This window comes from Sminthopsis crassicaudata, chromosome 1 (genome assembly GCF_048593235.1).
Source record: "Sminthopsis crassicaudata isolate SCR6 chromosome 1, ASM4859323v1, whole genome shotgun sequence".
NCBI lineage: Eukaryota > Metazoa > Chordata > Mammalia > Dasyuromorphia > Dasyuridae > Sminthopsis > Sminthopsis crassicaudata.
Window position 1 is genome coordinate 396934909 of NC_133617.1, and position 19463 is coordinate 396954371.

General features: G+C 37.9%; 1 protein-coding gene and 1 pseudogene across 1 annotated transcript; both read left to right on the forward strand.

Annotated features, from left to right (window-relative positions):
* The first annotated feature begins 282 nt into the window (after positions 1–282).
* On the forward strand, positions 283–2137 carry LOC141554582 (phosphoglycerate kinase 1-like; annotated as a pseudogene).
* Positions 2138–2945: 808 nt separating this feature from the next.
* On the forward strand, positions 2946–14619 carry LOC141554587 (serine protease 27-like). Its single transcript, XM_074286616.1, has 5 exons — positions 2946–3094; positions 3288–3450; positions 6848–7122; positions 13871–14037; positions 14310–14619. The coding sequence occupies exons 1-5, from the start codon at positions 2965–2967 to the stop codon at positions 14577–14579; spliced, it is 1005 nt and encodes a 334-aa protein (XP_074142717.1). The 5' UTR covers positions 2946–2964; the 3' UTR covers positions 14580–14619.
* The last annotated feature ends 4844 nt before the right edge of the window (positions 14620–19463 follow it).

Here is a 19463-nt window from a genome sequence, read left to right on the forward strand (position 1 = left end):
ATTGGTTGTTATATCCCTAAAATTGGATATATAGCCAGTAACCTTGATGTTTATTTAAATCTAGATTATGAGATTTAAGGAAGAGTGTGGGACAGAGACAGAGAAATAAGCAGTTGCTTATGGAAAAGAAGGGTTTTTTCACTTTACTAAATAATACAGACTGGGCACTTGGTAGTAGGTACTGATCTCAGTGAGCAAGATCAGTCCCTATCTCAGGCAGTCTAAGCTCCAATCACAGCCACATTTTCAGACACAGAAGCACCTGATCTCTTCATCACCAACATGTCTCCTTCCAACAAACTGACCTTGTTCAAGGTGAACTGAAGGGAAAGAAGGTTACCCATGAGGGTGGGTTTTAATATTCCCATAAAAAAAACAAAGAGATAACCAACAATCAGAGAATCGAAGCTGCTCCTGGCATCAATTTCTGCTTGGATAATGGAGCCAAGACTGTTGTTCTGATGAGCCTCTTAGGCTGACCTGATGGTATTCCTATGCCTGAAAAATTCTCCTTGGAGTCCATGGCTACAGAGCTCAAATATTTGCTGGGCAAAAACATTCTGCTCCTGAAGGGTTTTGTGGGTCCAGAAGTGGAGGAAGAGTGTGTTAAAAACCACCTACCAATTCTGTCATTTTGCTGAAGAAACTTTGCTTCCATGTAGTACAGGAAGGAAAAGGAAAAGATGCTTCTAGGAATAAGATCAAAGCTGAACCATTCAAGGTAGAAGCCTTCCAAGCTTCCAAGTACCAAGCTGGGGAATTGTTGGGGTCCTCAGCTAGGGCAGACTTGCTGACACCAGCCGAAATCTGAACACTTACCCACAATTATCATCACCTCTATGACCTTCGGATGTCTCCAGATATGACAGAGTAGTCTGACACCACTTATGCAGTTAGAGAAGCTTTATTGCTTGGTTACTTCATCTTGTCCCTTCTTCTGCTTCCTCTCTCTCTCTCTCTCCCTCTGCTGTACTTATATCCCTCTCATCTGCCCTTGGCAAGGTGCCCCAATGACAAGTATGAGTTTAGTTTGTGTATTCAGGAGCCCCACTCCTAAGACAGTGGGGGCGATCTCAATTTGGTGCCTGCTCAATGCCTGTCCTGGCGTGTCTACAGGGGGTGTACCCCGGCCAGTGCCAGTGAGACAGAACTCACACCCAAGACCTCAACATCCATTCCCAAGAGTGAGCTGACTGAGATCCAACCAGCCAAAGACCACAAGGGTCAAGTAACACAAGACTTGTCTTTTCACAGACTTGTTGCTCATGCAAATGGGGCATTGTGTGCAAGGTACATGAGGAAGGGTCACAAGATTAACGCAGATTCTTGTTATTCTGTTCCCTAGCACTTTTGTTGCTAATTTCCCTAGCACAGAATATCTCTGTCAATGATGCTTTTGTTCACCACGCCCACAGTTCCATGGTGAGGGTGAATCTGACCCAAAAGACATGTGGCTTCTTCATGAAAAAGAGCTGACTTATTTTGCCAAGACCTTGGAGAAGCCAGGGAGTCTCTTCTAATCCATCTTGGGTGGAGCTAAAGTTACCAACAAAATACAATTATCAATAATATGCTAGACAAAGTCAATGAGATGATTATTGGTGGTGGGATGGGTTTCACTTTTCTCAAGTGCTCAACAACATGGAGATTGAAACTTCTCTTTTTAATGAAGAGGGGGACAAGATTGTCAAAGACCTGATGGCAAGGCTGATAAGAGTGGTGTCAAAGATCCCTTTGCCTGTTGAATTCATCACAGAGTTCAAATTTGATGGGAATGCCAAGACACATCAAGTCACATTAGCCTCTGGCATCCCTGTTGGTTGGATAGGTTTGGATTGTGGCTCCAAGAGCAGACAGAAGTACACAGAAGCTATGGCCCAGGACAAACAGGTTTTGTCAAACAGACCCATTGGAGTATTTGAGTGGAAAGCCTTTGCTCAGGATGGCTAATCAATATGGTGGTAGAGACTACCAATAGAGTCTGCATCATTATCATAGGTGATGGGCACACTTCCATTTGCTGTACCAAATGGAATACTGAGGACAATGTTAACCATGTGAGCTCTGGGGTGGTGCCAGTCTAGAATTGTTGGAGGGCAGAGTCCTTCCTGGGATGGACACTCTGAGCAATCTCTAATGGGTACCACCTTCTGCCTACTGGTTCCCATGCACAATCCTTCCAACATGATCCTGCAGTGCTCTCTGTTTTGTTCCTTGGTATTGGGCACATTTCTTTCTCGAGACTCTAACAGTGATCAGAAGATGGGGCAATGAGAGCCCCAGAAGCAGCTCAACTCAACTCTGTGTTTTCTGGATGTTTCTGTTATCAGATTTCACTTGAAGTTATTTAGTATGTCTAAACCATTTCGGTGATCCCTAGAGTAGGTAGATGCCTTTTAAAAAGAAAGAAAAAAGCTAAAGTCACTGTTAGCCATACTCTTTTAAAATATTAAATAAAAATCTTCACTGATTTCAAGTTTTATTCTTGAGAGAGATGGTACAATTTTATTATTAATGAGGAAATATCAGAACATGATACTATGATAGTTTTGGAACCTAGGATGAGAATGAATAAGGAAAAACAAGGCAATAGCAAATAGAGAGAAGGGTGATGACCCCACAGAGCCTAAACACATTGGAAGAGAAGGAGTGTTGACCCAAACCCTGTTGCACCTGTGTATTTAAATGTTTTTACTGGTGGTTACCAAATAGAATACATTTTTTAAATAATTGGAAAATTTTAAGTTAAATTTTTTTTTCCTTTCTTCCTCAACAAGCATTGAGCGCCTCTTGGTCTCTGTCTTAGATTTTATGATTTTATAGGAGTAAAGGCCAAGAATCCAGCTTCTACTTATCCCCACCCTGACCAATAAAGGTGGAGCAATCAACAGATGTCATTTCCCTAAACTCTTGCCCTGGAAGCCTAACATATAACTTAACATAAGGAAGTATTAACACCTAAGAATGGGTTCATCCAATCAAGTTCTCCTGCTGCTGCCCCTCTTGCTGGGGGTGCTGAGTGAACCCCTCATAGGGAGGAACTTTACTTCTTCTTCCTCTTTTCTGAATGCTGCTGAAAAAACCACATCATCAGGTGGGACATTTACTGAGTGTGAAGCCTGGGGAGAGAAAGAAGAGATTAAACTGGGAGGAAGAACTGGGTATCTGGACTGTGAAAGTGGAATGGGAGAAACCCAGGGACTGATAGACAACTGAGTGCTCAGAGAAGAGGGAAAGCCAAAGGCAATCAAGCTTGACTGAACTGTCTGTGTACTCTCTTTCCACAGTGTGTGGACGCCCCCAACTCAAAGGCCGAATTGTCTCAGGACAGGATGCCCATCCAGGGCAGTGGCCGTGGCAAGTCAGTCTTCTTGAGAATAGTGTACCTGTATGTGGTGGCTCACTCATTTCTACAAACTGGGTGCTAACAGCTGCCCACTGTATAGAGAGGTGAGTATCCATGCTGGGCTGGAGGAAGAGAGGTATTTTAGGCTGGGTACTGAGAAATAAAGAGGACTTAGCCAAGCTGCCAAAAATGAATCTTAGTCTCTGGAGTCGGGAGCCTGAAGTCTCTCTCCTCCTCATCTTTCGGCAGAGAGACTGATCTCTCTCTCTAATCCTTGCCTACAATTACCTCACCACCACACATTCTGAAAGCACCAATGGTGAGGAGAGCCATCACATCACTATCTCATCTAAATATATGTATATAGAACTATTATCTCACATCCAATAGGTAATTATCCTTAAGTGCTCTGCTGTCTGATTCAAGTTCACCTTTTCAGAGTTTTAGCCCTCTACAATACCTCCAGTCACCAATGCTTAAACTTCAGAGCTAAAATCCCACCCTCTATAGCTAGGGTGAGGACCGTGTGACCCACAGGCTGTATGAAATCTGCAAAATCTTTGCTGAGGTGACCAAAGGCAATAATGAGCTACAAGCTAGGTACACCAACTTCCCATTGCCTGAGTTCCATAAGTTATTTTCCCAATCTCCTTTAATGCTAGTGCTTTCCCTCTTGATTATCATCAATTTATTCTGCAAATAGCTTGTTTGTATATAGTTGTTTGCATGTTGTCTCCCCCTGTTACACTGTGAGCTCCTTGGGAATAGGTACTGCCTTTTGCCCAGTTCTTTGTATCTTCAATGCTTAGCAAAGAGCATGGAATGTTAGCTATTCAGTCATGTCCAACTCTTCATTTCCTCATCATGGAATATAGCAGGAATTTAATAATTGCTTATTGACTGACTGGCTTGAAAACACTCACCACACCTCCAATCTAGTGATGACTTCATTCCCTGAGTTGTTTTTTTTTCTGTAACCCTGCTAAACTCAAGTAGTTTTTATAGAGCAATACAAAGTTTGCTGATAACTGTTTAACTGGGCTAGGTGGGGGTGGGAAGAGTGAGAAATTATACACACTTTAAAATTTATTCTGCAATATTAACACTTCCTTAAGTCTAGACAATCAACTTATAAATAAATTAACAGTTGCTGATTCTCACAAACCGGTCAGAGCTGGTTCCAGCAAATTCCTGACCTTGACTGAACTCTGGAAGAAGTGGACTCTGAAAGACAGAGAGAAGAATAAAGGGAGCATTTATAGAGAATTCCTACAGGAAAGTAGCATGTTGCATTCTAGCAACAGGTTTCCCCTGATTAATTCAGGTGTGTCCTCACATAGCTAAAGAGAGGTCAGAGGCCACAATTTCTGGACCTTTTTTTTTTTTTTTTTAAACTCAGCTTTACAATTATTTCATCATCCCTCTCTCATGGAAGTTTCATTTCTTTTTTTCCACGTTGCTGTTGTTTTGGGGGGAAGAAAAGTACCCTCCTAACCTTGCATACAATTTGTGTGTTTTTTCTGCCACTGTTACCTAACTTTGCAAAATAAAGCATTTCCATATCACAACTGCTCTTTAAGCTCTTTCTTCATAGTTTTCTTCTTCTGGATTTATGAGACAGCTTGATGTAGAGGATTCCCTACTGCCTTCATTCTGCTGATTATCCTCAAATTATCATATGTCTATTTTGTCAGACAAATAGTGTGAGCTTACTGAGAGGAAGGACTGTATTTTGCCATTCTTTGTATTACTAGCTTTTGGCTTAGGAGTAACTGACACATTGTAGGCACTTATTAAATGTTTATTGATTGACTGATGATGTCAGAAAGACTTCCCAGTTCCAATGCTTATTAAGTCTATTATCCTGAAGTCATCAAGCTTTCTAGCATTTCAGTTTCCTTACTTATAAAAACAGCAATTAAAAAAATACTTGCATTGCCTCCTTCAGAGAGCTGTTTTGAAAAGTCCTTTTTGTAACTCTTTAATAAAAGTGCTATGGAAATGTTAGTAATTAAGTAATGTATTAATGTGCTGACATTTAACTATATTTCACAGAAATAATAATGATGATGATATAGCTAGTTCTTTAGGTTGGCAAAACCCTTAACAAAGTATCCTACTTTAATAACTAGAAACACTATGGATTACTACTGATAAATCTAGGCTAACTTACAGTGTCTGATCAGAAAGCAAATTGACTTTCAGCTTCCTCATCTATACATTAGGGAAATAATAGCACCTATCTCATAAAGTTGTTGTGAGAGCATATACATATTTAAATATGTATATATATATATATATATATATATATATATATATATATATATATATATATATATATATATATATATACACACACACACACACAGATGTAAAACATTCACAACCTTTCAAACATGTGAATCCCAGTTATTATTATGCTAGCCTTAAAATTGTATTCTATGAGGATCTATGTGAAATCCTAGAATCATTTAGTATTTCTTTCAAATAAAGTTCAGTCTTCAATAAAATTGAAGAATTTTTTTAAAAATGGACTGACCTTATATTGCTTAGCTTAGTCATAGATTCATCAAATCACTGGTTCTCAAAGTTGAAAAGAATCTTAGCGCTATCCATTCAAAACTATAACTAGGAATTTTTGCACCAAGTGTTGGGGAGAACAGGGAAGATTGAAGGGCAGGGATATATGGGAGGAAAGGGAAAACTCATGTGGAATGCAACCACTGGAAAGGAAGAAGCATAGCTGGGACAAGGTGAAATGGATTAGTGGATAAGAGCATAGTACTTTGAATCAGAAAGATCTGAATTCTAATCTGGACTCAGACACTTACTGGCTGTTAAGTGACATTTGATGTGTCACTTAACCTCTATCTGCCTCAGTTTTTTCATCTGTAAAATGGGGAAAATAATAGCACTTACTTCCCAGAGTTATTGTGAGAATCAAATGAGATAATACCTATAAAGCCATTTACAAACCTTAAAGCACTACATAAATGTTAGTTATTATTATATTGCTATATAAACAATAAGAATAATAGTAACTTACTTTATGTTTAAGATGACAAATCTCAAAGAGTTACATAAAGTTAGTAATTCTAGTATTTCATAAACAATAACAGTAGTAGCTAACATATAGAGGACACTGACATCAGTCAGTTACTAATTCTTTCAAGTATTTGTCTTTACTACATCATTGCTGTTAGACAAATTCTTCTCTGGAGAAATTCTTGTCCTTATGAAAAAGATTCAAAGTTCTACTGTTCTACATTTCCTACCCCAGACAATTAATTTACATTGACCATGCCCTCAGCCCAATCCTGAGGAATTCACTTAAGATCTAAGCCTTAAAAATGTTTCTAAAATTAGATTTCCCTGTGATGCGTCTCCCCACCAACTCCAATGCAAACACACATATGCAGATACTCAAGAACACACACTCACACTCACACATTCTCTCAAACATCAAAACTATCCTTTCTTTCCTTCTTTTTTTTCCCCTAGCTTGCTGCCTCCCTCACATTACTCATTAGTACTGGGCTCGATGACATCCTACCCGAATACTGATGATGGTGCACAGATTCGAACAGTGGTCCGGATCATCCTATACCCCAACTACACAAAATATGGACCTGGGGACATTGCTTTGGTTCAAATGGACTCACCAGTCAACTTCAACAACCTCATACTCCCCATCTGCCTCCCAGACACTGCAGAACAACTATTCGATGGGAATCTGTGCTGGGTGACTGGCTGGGGACATATTGGGGAAAACCAAAGTAAGAATGGGCCCAGGGAGTTGAATCTATGTAAAAATAATCTTTCTACTTTTTCAGGCTCCCAATCTTTCAGGTAGCACTGAGGTTTCCTCCCAGGTAAAAGGTAGAGTTCTGGATCTTAGGCCTTCTGGAATCCAGGGGGGAATCCAGTTCCATCTTAAACTGATCTAGAAGACTTTTGTCCTTAATATCTAGAATTCACCTGTCACTGCTTTTGAACCCTTTAATGGTTGTTGGAACTTGAAGCACTCAGCTTCCTGACTTCCCTTGCACCTGATTTGCTTGGCTCTGCTGGTCCAATCTGTACTTCCTTATCTTCTTTTTCTGCTCTTGGGCCATATTTCCAGTCTTCAGTTTCTTCTTTTATTTCTTTTCATAGTACCTACACCCTTTAGACCTTGAATTCATTTTTGAGAATTTATTTATGGGGGAATGAATATATAAATTTTGAAGTAATATGCCACTAAAAATTCATTTTCTTATAGCCTTGTACCATAAGAAAGCAGAGGAAAGAGAACTTTCCTCTGAAGTCCATGAGGTAAGTCATCCAAGAGTTACTCTCCCCAGCTTACAGATGAGGAAATTGAGAAAGGAAGTGACGTATCCAGGATCACATAACCAATAAATGTCAGTCAGGACCAGAGCCCAAAATTGCTGACTCTAAGATCTAATGTTCTTCCCACTATCTCGCACTGCCTAACCAAAGAAAAGATGAGAAAATATAAACACAGTGCTCTTCTCACCTCAAAAAGAGAAAACAGCTCTACACTGAATATACACAGTGTCATAAGAAGCCACTTAAAGCTGCCCTGCCGAGCAGATAAACCACAAAGTGTCCTTCGTGTACAGAACCATCTGTGAGAAATTTTCCTCACTCCCTGACTTAAACTGGATTACCTGGTCTAAACCAGGGGTGTCAAACTCACCTAGAAATAGATCCCTGCAGGTTTTATACTGACTTAGAAAACTACAAATTGACAGTACCTATGTTACATTGTATATTTTGTGAAACATTTCCCAATTACACTTTAATCTACTTTAGCCAGTTTTGTTGGTCTCTTGCAGCCTATGGCAGTGAGTTTGATACCTCTGATTTAAAAGATCTGTTTGGACTCTAAAGACTTATGATTCTACAAAGTCCTGCTAAAATTATTTCTGTTTACTTTAAGTGTCCCTGAAGTCCAAATGGAATTAAAAAGGAATTAAAATTCACTTTTTCTTCACTTTACAAGTGAAAAAACAAAGGGGCGGGGGGGGGGGGAAAGAGAGTGGGATTTGTACAAAATCACAGGTTAGCTAATGGCAAAGCTAGACCTCAGCAGGGAGCAGGGAGAATTCATCTAGGACACTATGTTTGCAGACATGAAGGAAGAGGTAGCCATCTCCTTGCCATCTCTTCTGAGTGCTTGATCCCATCTATTTCTAGGAGCTTTTTTTCTTTTCTTTTTAAATTTGTTAGCTTTCAATATTTATTTTAAAAGATTTTGCTTTTCATTTTTTTCTTCCTCCCCAAGATAGCAAACAATCTGATATAGATTATACATGTACAATAATATTGATTATATTTCTACATTGGTCATGTTGTAAAAGAAGAATCAGAACAAAAAGGAAAAACCATGCAAAAATAGCACGCTTTGCTGTGCATTCAGATTTCTCAGTTCTTTTTCTGGATGCAGATAGCATTATCCATAATGAGTTTTTTGGAATCGTTTTTAGATCAATGTATTGGTAAGAAGAGCTAAGTCTTTCAAAGTTGATCATTACAATGTTGCTGTTACTGTGTACAATGTCCTACAGGTTCTGCTCAGCATCAGTTCATGTAAGTCTTTCCAAGTTTTTCCAAAATCAGCCTGCTCATCATTTTTTATAGAACAATAATATTCCATTCATTCATATATCACAACCTGTCCAGCCATTCCCCAATTGATAGGCATCCCCTCAACTTCCAGTTCTTTGCCACCACGAAAAGGGTTGCTAAAAACATTTTTGCACATGTGGAACCTTTTCTATTTTTTATGATCTCTTTGGGATTCAGACTTACTAGTGGCATTGCTGCTTCAAATAGTGTGAACAGTTTAATTGCCCTTTGGGCATAGTCCCAAATTGTTCTCCAGAATGGTTGGATCAGTTCACAACTCTACCAATAATATTGCTTTTTATCTGCTAATCCTTCCCAGACTCCTTTTCAGAATACTTTATATACTGACTCCTAAGCACGGGTGTCACCCAAGTCTTTTCTGGGTCCTCTTCTTTTTTCTTCCAGTAGACAATTGGAAAAGTCTCCTGCCAGTGAGGATGATGAGGTTCGGCTCCCCTCAATTCTCAGTCAGGGAGCCAAATGATGAGGTTCAGCATAGAGCAGGGAGTTGTGGGAACCCCCTTCTGGAGGTGCAGGTCCTTCATAAATGAATTTAAGAACCTGAAAAGTTAAACTGGTAAAAGAAGTTTATTATTATTAAAGATCTAGCAAAGAAGGTTTCTAGCAGAGAAATCCCAACAGAGAGGTAAATAAGGTCTTATTGGGGAAAGAGGGAGTAACCCTGAAAGAGAATATCATTTCAGTGGGCAGAGAGTTGCACTATGCCAAGGGGAGAGAGCGGTTCCTTGGCATGGCATGTTAGGTCCTCTGCCAAGAGATGGGTTGAAGGAAACTTGTTATATGGACAATTCTTGGTAGGAGCTGGGAGCAGTTTAAATTGAAATCAAAATAGAAAATCTTGGAATTGAATGAGAAGTCCTAAACTAATTTTCAGTTCAATAGAGAGCATAATCAGTAGTGAATATTATCAGTGGGACTGGTGCTGTTCTCTCAGGATAACAGAATGAAGCTACTTATCCTGTTTCCCTCGGACAGGTCTTTTACAAAGGCAAGAATTCAAAGAAACTATCTCCTTGAAGGAGTTTCAGAGAGAAAGAGAGTTTTGGGATCCCCTTTCAGTTTCAGGGTTCTCACTTCAAGGGCAGGGATTGTCTTTTGCCTTTCTTTTGTATCCCTAGAGCTTAGTACACTGCCTGATATAGTAGATACTTAAATGCTTGTTGACTGAATGCTTTCTTTTTCTATCTGCTCTCTCTTGGTTATCTCATCAGATCCCATGAGTTCAATGACCATCTCTATATAGATGACTTCCAGATCCTTCTGTGTAACCCTTATTTCTTTTCTGAGTTCTGATACTGTGTTTCCAGCTACCTAATGGACATCTCCATCTGGCTGTCCCATTTGGATTGCAAACTCAACTTGTCTCAAATGGAACTCATTCTTTTTCTCTCTAGCCCTTTCCTTTCCCTTCCCATCTTCTTCTTCCCCCAAATCCCTGCAGTCTCCTAACATCTCTATTTCCATGAAGATCAGCCCAATTCTAGCCTAGGTTTTCAAATGTGAAGTCATTCTTGATTTTTTTACTTTTCCTAATTCCCATAAAAAATCAATTGCTAAAACTTGTAGATTCTAACCTCTAAAATATCTCCTTTCTCTTCTCTTCACAATCACTCTAGTTTAGGGCTCCATCATCTCTTACTTAGACCACAGCATTAGTTTCCTTAATTATCTTCCCATCTCCAATCTCTCTTCTCTCTAATCTGTCCTCTACACAACTGCCAAACTGATAGTCCTCAAGTGAGAGTCTTACGATGCCCAATCCCCTGCTCAAGGGGCTTCAGGGACTTCCCATCACCCCTAGGATAAAATATGAGTGTCTTTATATGGCATTCAATTTAATAACATTCACAAGCAGGTTCTGATCTACTTTTCAAGATGTTTCACATTACTCTCTTTTCCCTTATAATGTATAATTCAATTCATTGAAATAAGTATTGTTTCCTGTGTGCTAGACATAGTAGTATTAGACACAAAAAATGCCAAAACAAACATGTGAAATAGTCCATGCTCTCAGTGTGTATACTGATAAATAAGTATAAGCATATAAAAACTAAATGGAGTAGAAGTGAGGGTGGGGCAAGGGAGTGGAATCAATAAGAATGTTAATTAGAAAAATCAGTGTAGGTGTTGTATGGAATGTAGTGCATGAATTGAACCTTGAATGAATCTCAAGGTGAGAAGGAGGAAAAGGAAAGGGTCCTAAGCATGAGTGAAAGATCACACAAATACAGAGAGGTTAAAGAAGGAATGTCATGCACAGAGAACTCTCAGTAACCCAGTACAGCTGAGTCGTATACATTCCTAAAAAATATACACTATACACAAACATGAGATCATTCTAGAAAGAGAGTTTGAACCATTCTGGAAAGTAATTTGGAAATAAGATGAAAAAAATTGATCAAAATACCCATAGCCTTTGAACCAGAGATCCCACATATACCAGTCATAAATAATAAACATGTAAAAGGCAGATGGGTCCCATATGTACCAAAACATTCATTAGTATCCAAAGATTAAGTAAGTAATGGCCAACATTTTTGATGAATGTTAATATGCTATTAAAAAAAAAAAAAAAAAAGTTAATGTGAAGGATTCAGAGAAGCATTAGTGAGAAGACTTGTAAGAAATTTTGCAATGAAGTAGAAACAGGAAAAAAATATGTAGAATGACTACAGTAGTGTAAACAAAAAAGGCAAGAAAAAATTCTAATGAATAAGCTTGAACATGAAGACGAGTTATGAAAATGCACTTCCGTTCCTTACTGCAAAGATGGGGGACTTTAGGTGTGACAGTGTATATATATTGCCAGATGTGTTTGGTTATAGTTGTTGGTTTTGCTAAATAGCTTTCTTTTCTTTTCTTTTCTTTTGTAACTTTTGTTACTAGGGAAGGCTCACTGTGTCCAGAAAGAAGGGAGGGTTATATTAAGAAATGAATGTTATCTAAAAAGAAACAAAAAAATATCAATTTTTTAAATAATAGGTTGTAACCAGATCATGAAAAGCTTTAAAAGTCAAACCAGAGTATTTTATATTTTATCCTGGAAATAACAGAAAATCACGGACATTTCTTAAATAATTTGATAATAGTTAGATTCAAGAATTAAGGCAATTACAATCATAGCTAGTTTTTTTCTTACCATTTGAAGTTTATAAATCACTTTACATATATTATTTCTTTTCATCCTCAAACAAACCTAGAAATTAGGAAAGTGGGGGAAAGAGATATAAGCATTTATTAAATGTTAGAACTTTGCAACAAAGATTTAAAAAAAAAAAAAAAAGACTCAGAAGTGTTTGAAGCAGGTTGGCTTATTTACTGTTATTTACAGAAGCAAATGATTGTCCAAGAGGCAGTTCCTGGGAAGATTCACCTTGATATACCAGAGAATGAGCCTTTTATTTTCTGTCCCAAAGTGAAAGATCTCTTCCCCACTGGCCCCACTGACTGAGGATGATAAAGTTGAACAGATATCTTGGCCCACCTTTTGTATGTTTCTCCTTGACATGTTCCCCCTCCCTCACCAAACAACCCATGTTCAAAAATGGCAGAAAACCCCTCTTTTAGGGAGGAGTTAATATTAATTAACTCAATAAGCATGCCAGTGCTTGCAATTACTTTTCACTCACTTCTAGTTTTGGATGATTTTTCTCAATTTATCAATTCAGTGGCTCCATATCTTGTTTCGTACATAGGTCATGGCCTTTCTCTAACTCTCTGTCCTTATATAGAAATACAATTCTATAAATTGCTCACATTAAGCACCTACTATGTGCCATCACTATAATAAAAGCTAATATTAACAAACATTATCTCATTTCCTATTGTAATTCCTATTTTACAGATAAGGAAACTCTGACTGAGGGGTTTAAGTACACAGCTAAGTAAATGTTTAAGGAAGGATTCAAAATTATATCTTCCAGATTTCAAGTCCAGCATTCTATCTGCTGCCTAGGTAAAAACACATTGCAAATTCTAATAGGCTTGTGATGGAAAGAGTCATCAGCATCCAGAAAGAACTATGGAGACTGAATGAAAATTGTCTTTTTGGTTGTTGTTTGATTGTTTGTTTGTTTGGTTTTTTGTTTGTTTGTTTTTTAATCTCATGTTTTTTTTTTCCCCTTCACCTTTTGATCTGATTTTTCTTGTGCAGCATGATAAATATGGAAATATATTTAGAAAAATTACTCATATTTAACCTATATCAGATTGCTTGCTATCTATAAAAAGGGACTGGGGAGGAGGGAGGGAGAAAAATTGGAACACAAGGTTTTGCAAGGGTGAATTGAAAACTATCTTTACATGTATTTGGAAAAATTAAAAGCTATTAAGAAAAATAAAATAAAATAAAAATGACAACCTTAAAAAAAATCTACAAAATCATACAGAAATTATATGAATGTCTGCAAGCTTATAGTACAGATAAGTAAAAGATAACTCACTATTCAAAGAAAGTATAGTGGCAAGAGCCCTGGGCTAAAAAAAACCAGTGTGGTTTGAGTAAATCATTTCACCTTTATGAGTCTCAGTTCTCTTATTTGCAAAATAATGATAAAAACTTATACTTAGTACCTCAAAACAAAAATATTATTGTGAAAAAAACTATAGTTTCTAAGACTTACATGGATTTTGGGCTAAAAAGGCACCTCAGAGGTCATTTAGTCTGACTCCCTTATTTCACAAATAAGGAAAATAAATCCTAGAAAGATGAAGTTATTTGTCCAAGTATTAAATGGGAGTCAGAATTTGAAATCATGTCTATGAAAGTATGAGCACAATATTACTTTACTTAGCTATTTTCTCCTCTCATCTCACAGATAGCTACTTGTTCACTTATCTACAACATATTCTCCCTCTCTCTTCTCCAAGATCTCCCTCCACCTTTCATCCTGCAAGAATTGAAAGTGCCCCTCATCAGCCATCAAGTCTGTGACATATACTACCACAAAGAATCAACTATCTCTCCCTCAGTGCCCATCATCCTGTCTGATATGATTTGTGCTGGCTTCCCTGATGGCCAAAAGGATTCCTGCCAGGTAAGATGGCTCATTGGGACCCCTTCAAGGAATCCTCTCCCACCCCCAATATTCCAGATGTACCTATCTCTCTGTTGTCTTGCTTAGGAGTCAATCATCCACATCTTGTGCTCTATCACAACTAACCAGGTTACCATAACATCCCTCCCAAGTCCACTTGGTGCCTCCTTCTCTTTCTCTACATGTCCCAGCCCAGTCTTGAAAAGCCCAGGGTCCCCTACTGAACTCCTTCCTCCCATGGTCCATATTAATCATTCCCCTCACTTCTCCAGGGTGATTCTGGAGGACCACTGGTATGTAATAGTAGTGGAGTCTGGTTCCAAGCTGGTATTGTAAGTTGGGGAGAAGGCTGTGCTCGCCCCTATAGGCCTGGAGTCTATACCAACGTCAATGTCTACAAAAACTGGATCCTAAACAACGTTCCAGAAGCTGGAATCATTAACAGTGATGCTGCTGAACCCACCAGGCTGTTCCTCCCTATTCTGCTGCTACCTGCTCTAACTTTATTGGGGAATCCTTCCCTTGCCTTGGAGACATGCTAAACTCAAAGGAGAGATTAATAAAATTGAAACTAAGAAAACTATTGAACTGATTTATAAAACTAAGAGTTGATTTTATGAAAAAAACAAAAAAATAAATAAATCTTTGGTTAATTTGATTAGAAAAAAGAAAGAAAAAACCAAATCACCAACATCAAAAATGAAAAGGGTAAATTTACCACAAATGAAAAAGAAATTAAAACAATAATTAGGAGCTATTTTGCCCAACTGTATGCCAACAAGTCTGATAATCTAGTTGAAATGGATGAATAGTTATAAAAATATAAATTGCCCAGCTTAACAGAAGAGGAAATAAATTATTTAAATAATCCCATTTTAGAAAAAGAAATTGAACAAGCCACCAATGAACTCCCTGAAATGTGCTAAGTATGGTCAGTCTTCCACCTGCCACCCCTCCTCCCCAACAGCTCTAAATCTCAGCCTTCCATCCCAAGAATTATATACTCTCTCCTGCAGGCAAGTTGAAAATCAGTTGTTGTTTTGTTTTGTTTTTTTTTTTTAATGTGAATAAAGACCGAATTGGGATGAAAATGCAATGCTGAAGAAACTGAGGCAAGACAGAGATTGGGTTTTTAATATTTTAATTGTGGAGAATTTAGGCTAACTGATCAAACAGGACTCATGTCCAAAAGATGTTCAACCCCCCCCCAGCAGGCTGCATGGGACTTGTTTCAAAGCATTCAGCCCAAGAGCAATTAATTCCAGATACTTTTATAGAGCTCCAGCTATCAGGGAAATAAAGGCAAAGGGGGAAGGGAGAGGATATTGGGTGAGTGGACAAGTCATAATTCCAGGAAAAGATCACAACTTGGAAGGGATCAAGATAAGAAGGTGTAGGGGCAGCTGGGTGGTGCAGTAGATAGAGGATGGTCTTGAAGTCAGGAGGACCAGAGTTCAAATATGAGCTCAGATACTTAACACTTCCTAGATGTGTGACCCTAGCTTAACCAGCAGGCACTTGAGATAACCCACCTGGAAGTTTATGACTCACTGGTATTTCAGGGCCTCTTAATTTCTCCATTCCTCAAGAACAAAGGAGGGGGGGGCTATAATAATTGTATTAAAGACATAATAAATCAGGGAAGCTGAGGCATTACAAAAAAAAAAAAAAAAAGATGGTTGAATTCACAAAGATCATGTGGGAACCTAAAAAGCTACATGATCTTTTTGTTGTTGTTGTAATTTAATATTTTATTTTTTCCCAGTTATATGTGAAACATTTTTTACACTAGTTTTTAAAACTTTGAGTTTCAGATTCTCTCCTTTCTTCCCTCTATATCCCATCCTCCACTGAGAAAGCATATGTGAAGCTATGCAAAACATTTCCATAAAAGTCTCTTTATACTTTTATTTATTGAGTTGAAAATTAGTCCCTCAAATTCATCTAGAGATTGGTCCCTAGCTCCAGGCCAAAAAAAACCAATATAATCAAAGGCTGTGTGACCAAACCTTTGCAAAAATCCTAACAGGATTTTGCTCACTGAGAAACAGTTTCTCAGTGTAATAAACCCATTTTTTGTCACAAACCTTGTCATTCAGGTTTGCAAATTCGCCCGGAGATCCCATTGGTATCTGGGTATCTCTCACCCTCATTTCTCACACCTCAATAATTTTGATGAGATTTAGAATTAAATTAGCTTTAATTGAGGTGTAGTGGCAGATTTGGGGCACAGGAAGTCAAATAGAGCTCCCCTGTAATCCCTTTGGATTTGGTGCAAGAATACAGAGTTAAATGAGGTCTAGTGGCTGCGTAGAGTCCCCTCTAAAGGAATTTACAAACCCTAAAACCTAGATTGATAAAGGAGGTTTATTATGGGGTTTGGAAGTAAAGTTAAAGTCTAGTTAGTAAAAGATGAAGGTAGAGATAAAAGGGCACCGGAAATAGGATTCCAGTGGACAGAGATCCTTGGCATGACAGGTGTAAGGCTGCCATGTTAGGAACTTTTGCAAACAGAGAGCTCCAGTTTGGCTCTTTTATAATGAGAGATTTAGCTAAAGAAGTCTGTGGGTGGTGTCCCAAGTTGGCTCAGATCCGGTGGGGGCCCAGATCTCCTATTGGAATTCAAAAAGGTGCTTTTGACAGGATTTATGAATCAAAGGTCTTAGCTTCTTGAATTGATAATGTTTCAGCTAGGTAGGGCTGGGAATCAGAAAGGAATAAATCAATATGAAAGGATTAGTTTCTTAAAGGGAGCACAACCCACATCATTTTGAAATATTGATAAGCATATCATTAGACAGGCCTAGGACCTCATCTGCCAGGTGCATTCCATCTGACTCTGGTCTCTCTCTCTGAGTTCCCACCTTTACTTCGCTGAGGAACTTCCAAGATTATATTTTCCCTATAAAAGATCTACTCAGGTTGAAGATCTTTGCTGAATTCTTTCCAAGACTAAGCCCAATCTGAGGCATTCTTTTTCTCCCTCTCACAGTATCTTCCCTTTAATGGCATCTTTTTCATTACTCTAGCTAATTCTGATTAGTATGCTAAACTCCTTTGTGGATCTAACCTACTAGTGAATGGCATGCTTAGGTCTCATGCCATATTCCTTTAAAGGATTCTTCCATTAAAGGATTTTCCTTTGTAACCCTATTGCTCTCCCAACTCTGTTTCATATCTGCCACTCCTGGTGCCTTTTACCTCTTATTTTGTCTATAACCTCTTCTTGATTCTTCTCCTAAAGCACAGCACCTGGTGCCACATCATTTGCTACATCAGCCACTTCAGTAAGCAGGTGCTGTGCCCTATGGCCTGTTTCTTTATTCCCTGAGTATAACTGTTTAGCACAAAATCACTCAGAGAATAATTGCCATTAAATATAGGGGAGAAGAGAAAAATCTAGTTAATTCCCCCTTTAAATTATTTCCTACTTGGGATGGAAAATGCCAATTGCATTCAGAGAGAAACATATGGAGACTGAATGTGGATTGAAGTATAGTATTTTCATCTTTTTGTTCTTTCTTTTCTCATGGCTTTTTTCCCCCTTGGTCTGATTTTCCTTGTACAATATGACAAATATGGAAATATGTTTTAAAAGACTGCATATATTTAACCTATATCAGATTGCTTGCTGCCTTGAAGAGAGGAGGAGGTAAGGGAGGGAGGGGAGAAAATTAGAACAAAAAGTTTTACAAAAACTTTTTTTTTTACAAAAAAAAAAGTTGGAAACTATCTTTACATGTATTTGAAAAAATAAAAAACAACTGTGAAAAAAAATAAGATTATTTCCTATGTAATCCAAAGATAACCCTGATGGGGTGCATGGGGTGCATCTTCTAGGGGAAATATAGCAGTAATCCTGAGGCCCCCTGACCTTAGTGTTGGAGATCAACTCCAGTGAATGCAGAGAGTGAAATGAATACCCAAAGCCAGAAGGAAGATATGCTTTGCAGTCTTCATTTATTAATCTGAGTATCAGCATTTATATACTTTTTAGATTAGTGTTACAAAATTACTAGCTTCCAGGGCATTTCCAGAGCCATCTTAACTGTCAATACCAAGATGATTATCAACACAGAATTGTAAATACCATAGTTGTGAAGCTCATTAATATCAACAGAATCGTAGTTATGATATTTGCCAATACAGAGCAGAAATTATACTAATGTATTTTCATCAAGTATGTCTTTGACTCATTGTATAGTTAAAATGCTTTGTTGTTGTGCATGCATTCTCCATCAAGATCATCCTGAATTTACTAAGTATGTCTTTATAATTATCAGGGAGATGGTGATCCAATATAGTTTGAAAAGTTCACCCTAACAGAGTAAGTCTCTAGTAATATCTGGATCAGACTCTTGCTATTCATAGACTTATTCAATATTGGCCTTCTACACCTTAGGAGTGCTAGTGTTCTAACAATCTGTTAATAATCCTAAAGTCTCCTGGACTTAGGGGTACTATAGCATAATTCTATAAACATTGCTGCCTGTCAGATAAACAATCTGTTGTCAGTGAGAACAAAGTTCCTGAGACAATAGTGAATAGACCTTCCCTCAGACCTACCTATAAGCCATAAAACTAGCAAATAAGTAACATGAAGCTACTGATCTCTCTAATTTTAGTATGTTGTATCATCATTATTGAGGTTCAGAAGGGACCCCAAAAGGTTGGAAATTGCAGAGATAAATCAAAAGAATTTGTAGACTTGAACCCATATCCAAGTCAAGAGGAAAAATTTATTGTAATTGTAACACCACTTGAAACTAGCTAAGTTCCAAAAGTATTTAGAAAGGAACCAATCCTTCATGTCATTGATATGCTAATTTTATGGCCTAGAAGTAGAACTGAGAAGTGATCTTAGGAATTTGGTTATCACTGACCAGCAGATTATTATATATTTTATAGTCAGCAATGTTTGTAGACTATTTTAAGGCTAGAAGACTTTAGAATCATTGACAGATAGAACAAAAGCAATCTAAGGTCAGGGGACCTTAAAATTATTGCTATCTCCCCTAAAAGCTGTACTCTATCAATCATAATCATTTTCTTTCACATAAATATTAATTGTTTCTATGATTTGTTCATTGGCCTACTAGTTAGTAGGATTTCATTGTTAAGACTCCATTTGTGCATGTGTCCATTTTTTGAGGGCGTCAGTAGTTTACTAACTCAAATACATTAATTCAGTTCAAATTCTATCAAGCATTATAGAGGGCCTTTACTTCTCTGGTCTCCCTAAGAAACTCAAGTCTATATTTCCCCTATAAATAATTTGCTTATGATTATATGCTGATACCTTTTCAAGACTAAGCCCACTATGAGGTTACTTAGTTCCTTCCCTCTAATAACCTCTTTCTCTTTAACTCTAGTTAGTCTAACTATATGCTTTCCCAGATCTATTTCATATTTACCATTCCTCATGT

What these genes read in the sequence shown, in the direction of transcription:
- LOC141554587 (XM_074286616.1), top strand. Translation starts at nt 2,965, where the DNA reads ATGGGTTCATCCAATCAAGTTCTCCTGCTGCTGCCCCTCTTGCTGGGG. An exon ending in GCTGCCCACTGTATAGAGAG is followed by an intron (nt 3,451 to 6,847) that starts GTGAGTATCCAT and finishes TTTTTCCCCTAG; the next exon opens with CTTGCTGCCTCCCTCACATT. An exon ending in ACATATTGGGGAAAACCAAA is followed by an intron (nt 7,123 to 13,870) that starts GTAAGAATGGGC and finishes CTCTTCTCCAAG; the next exon opens with ATCTCCCTCCACCTTTCATC.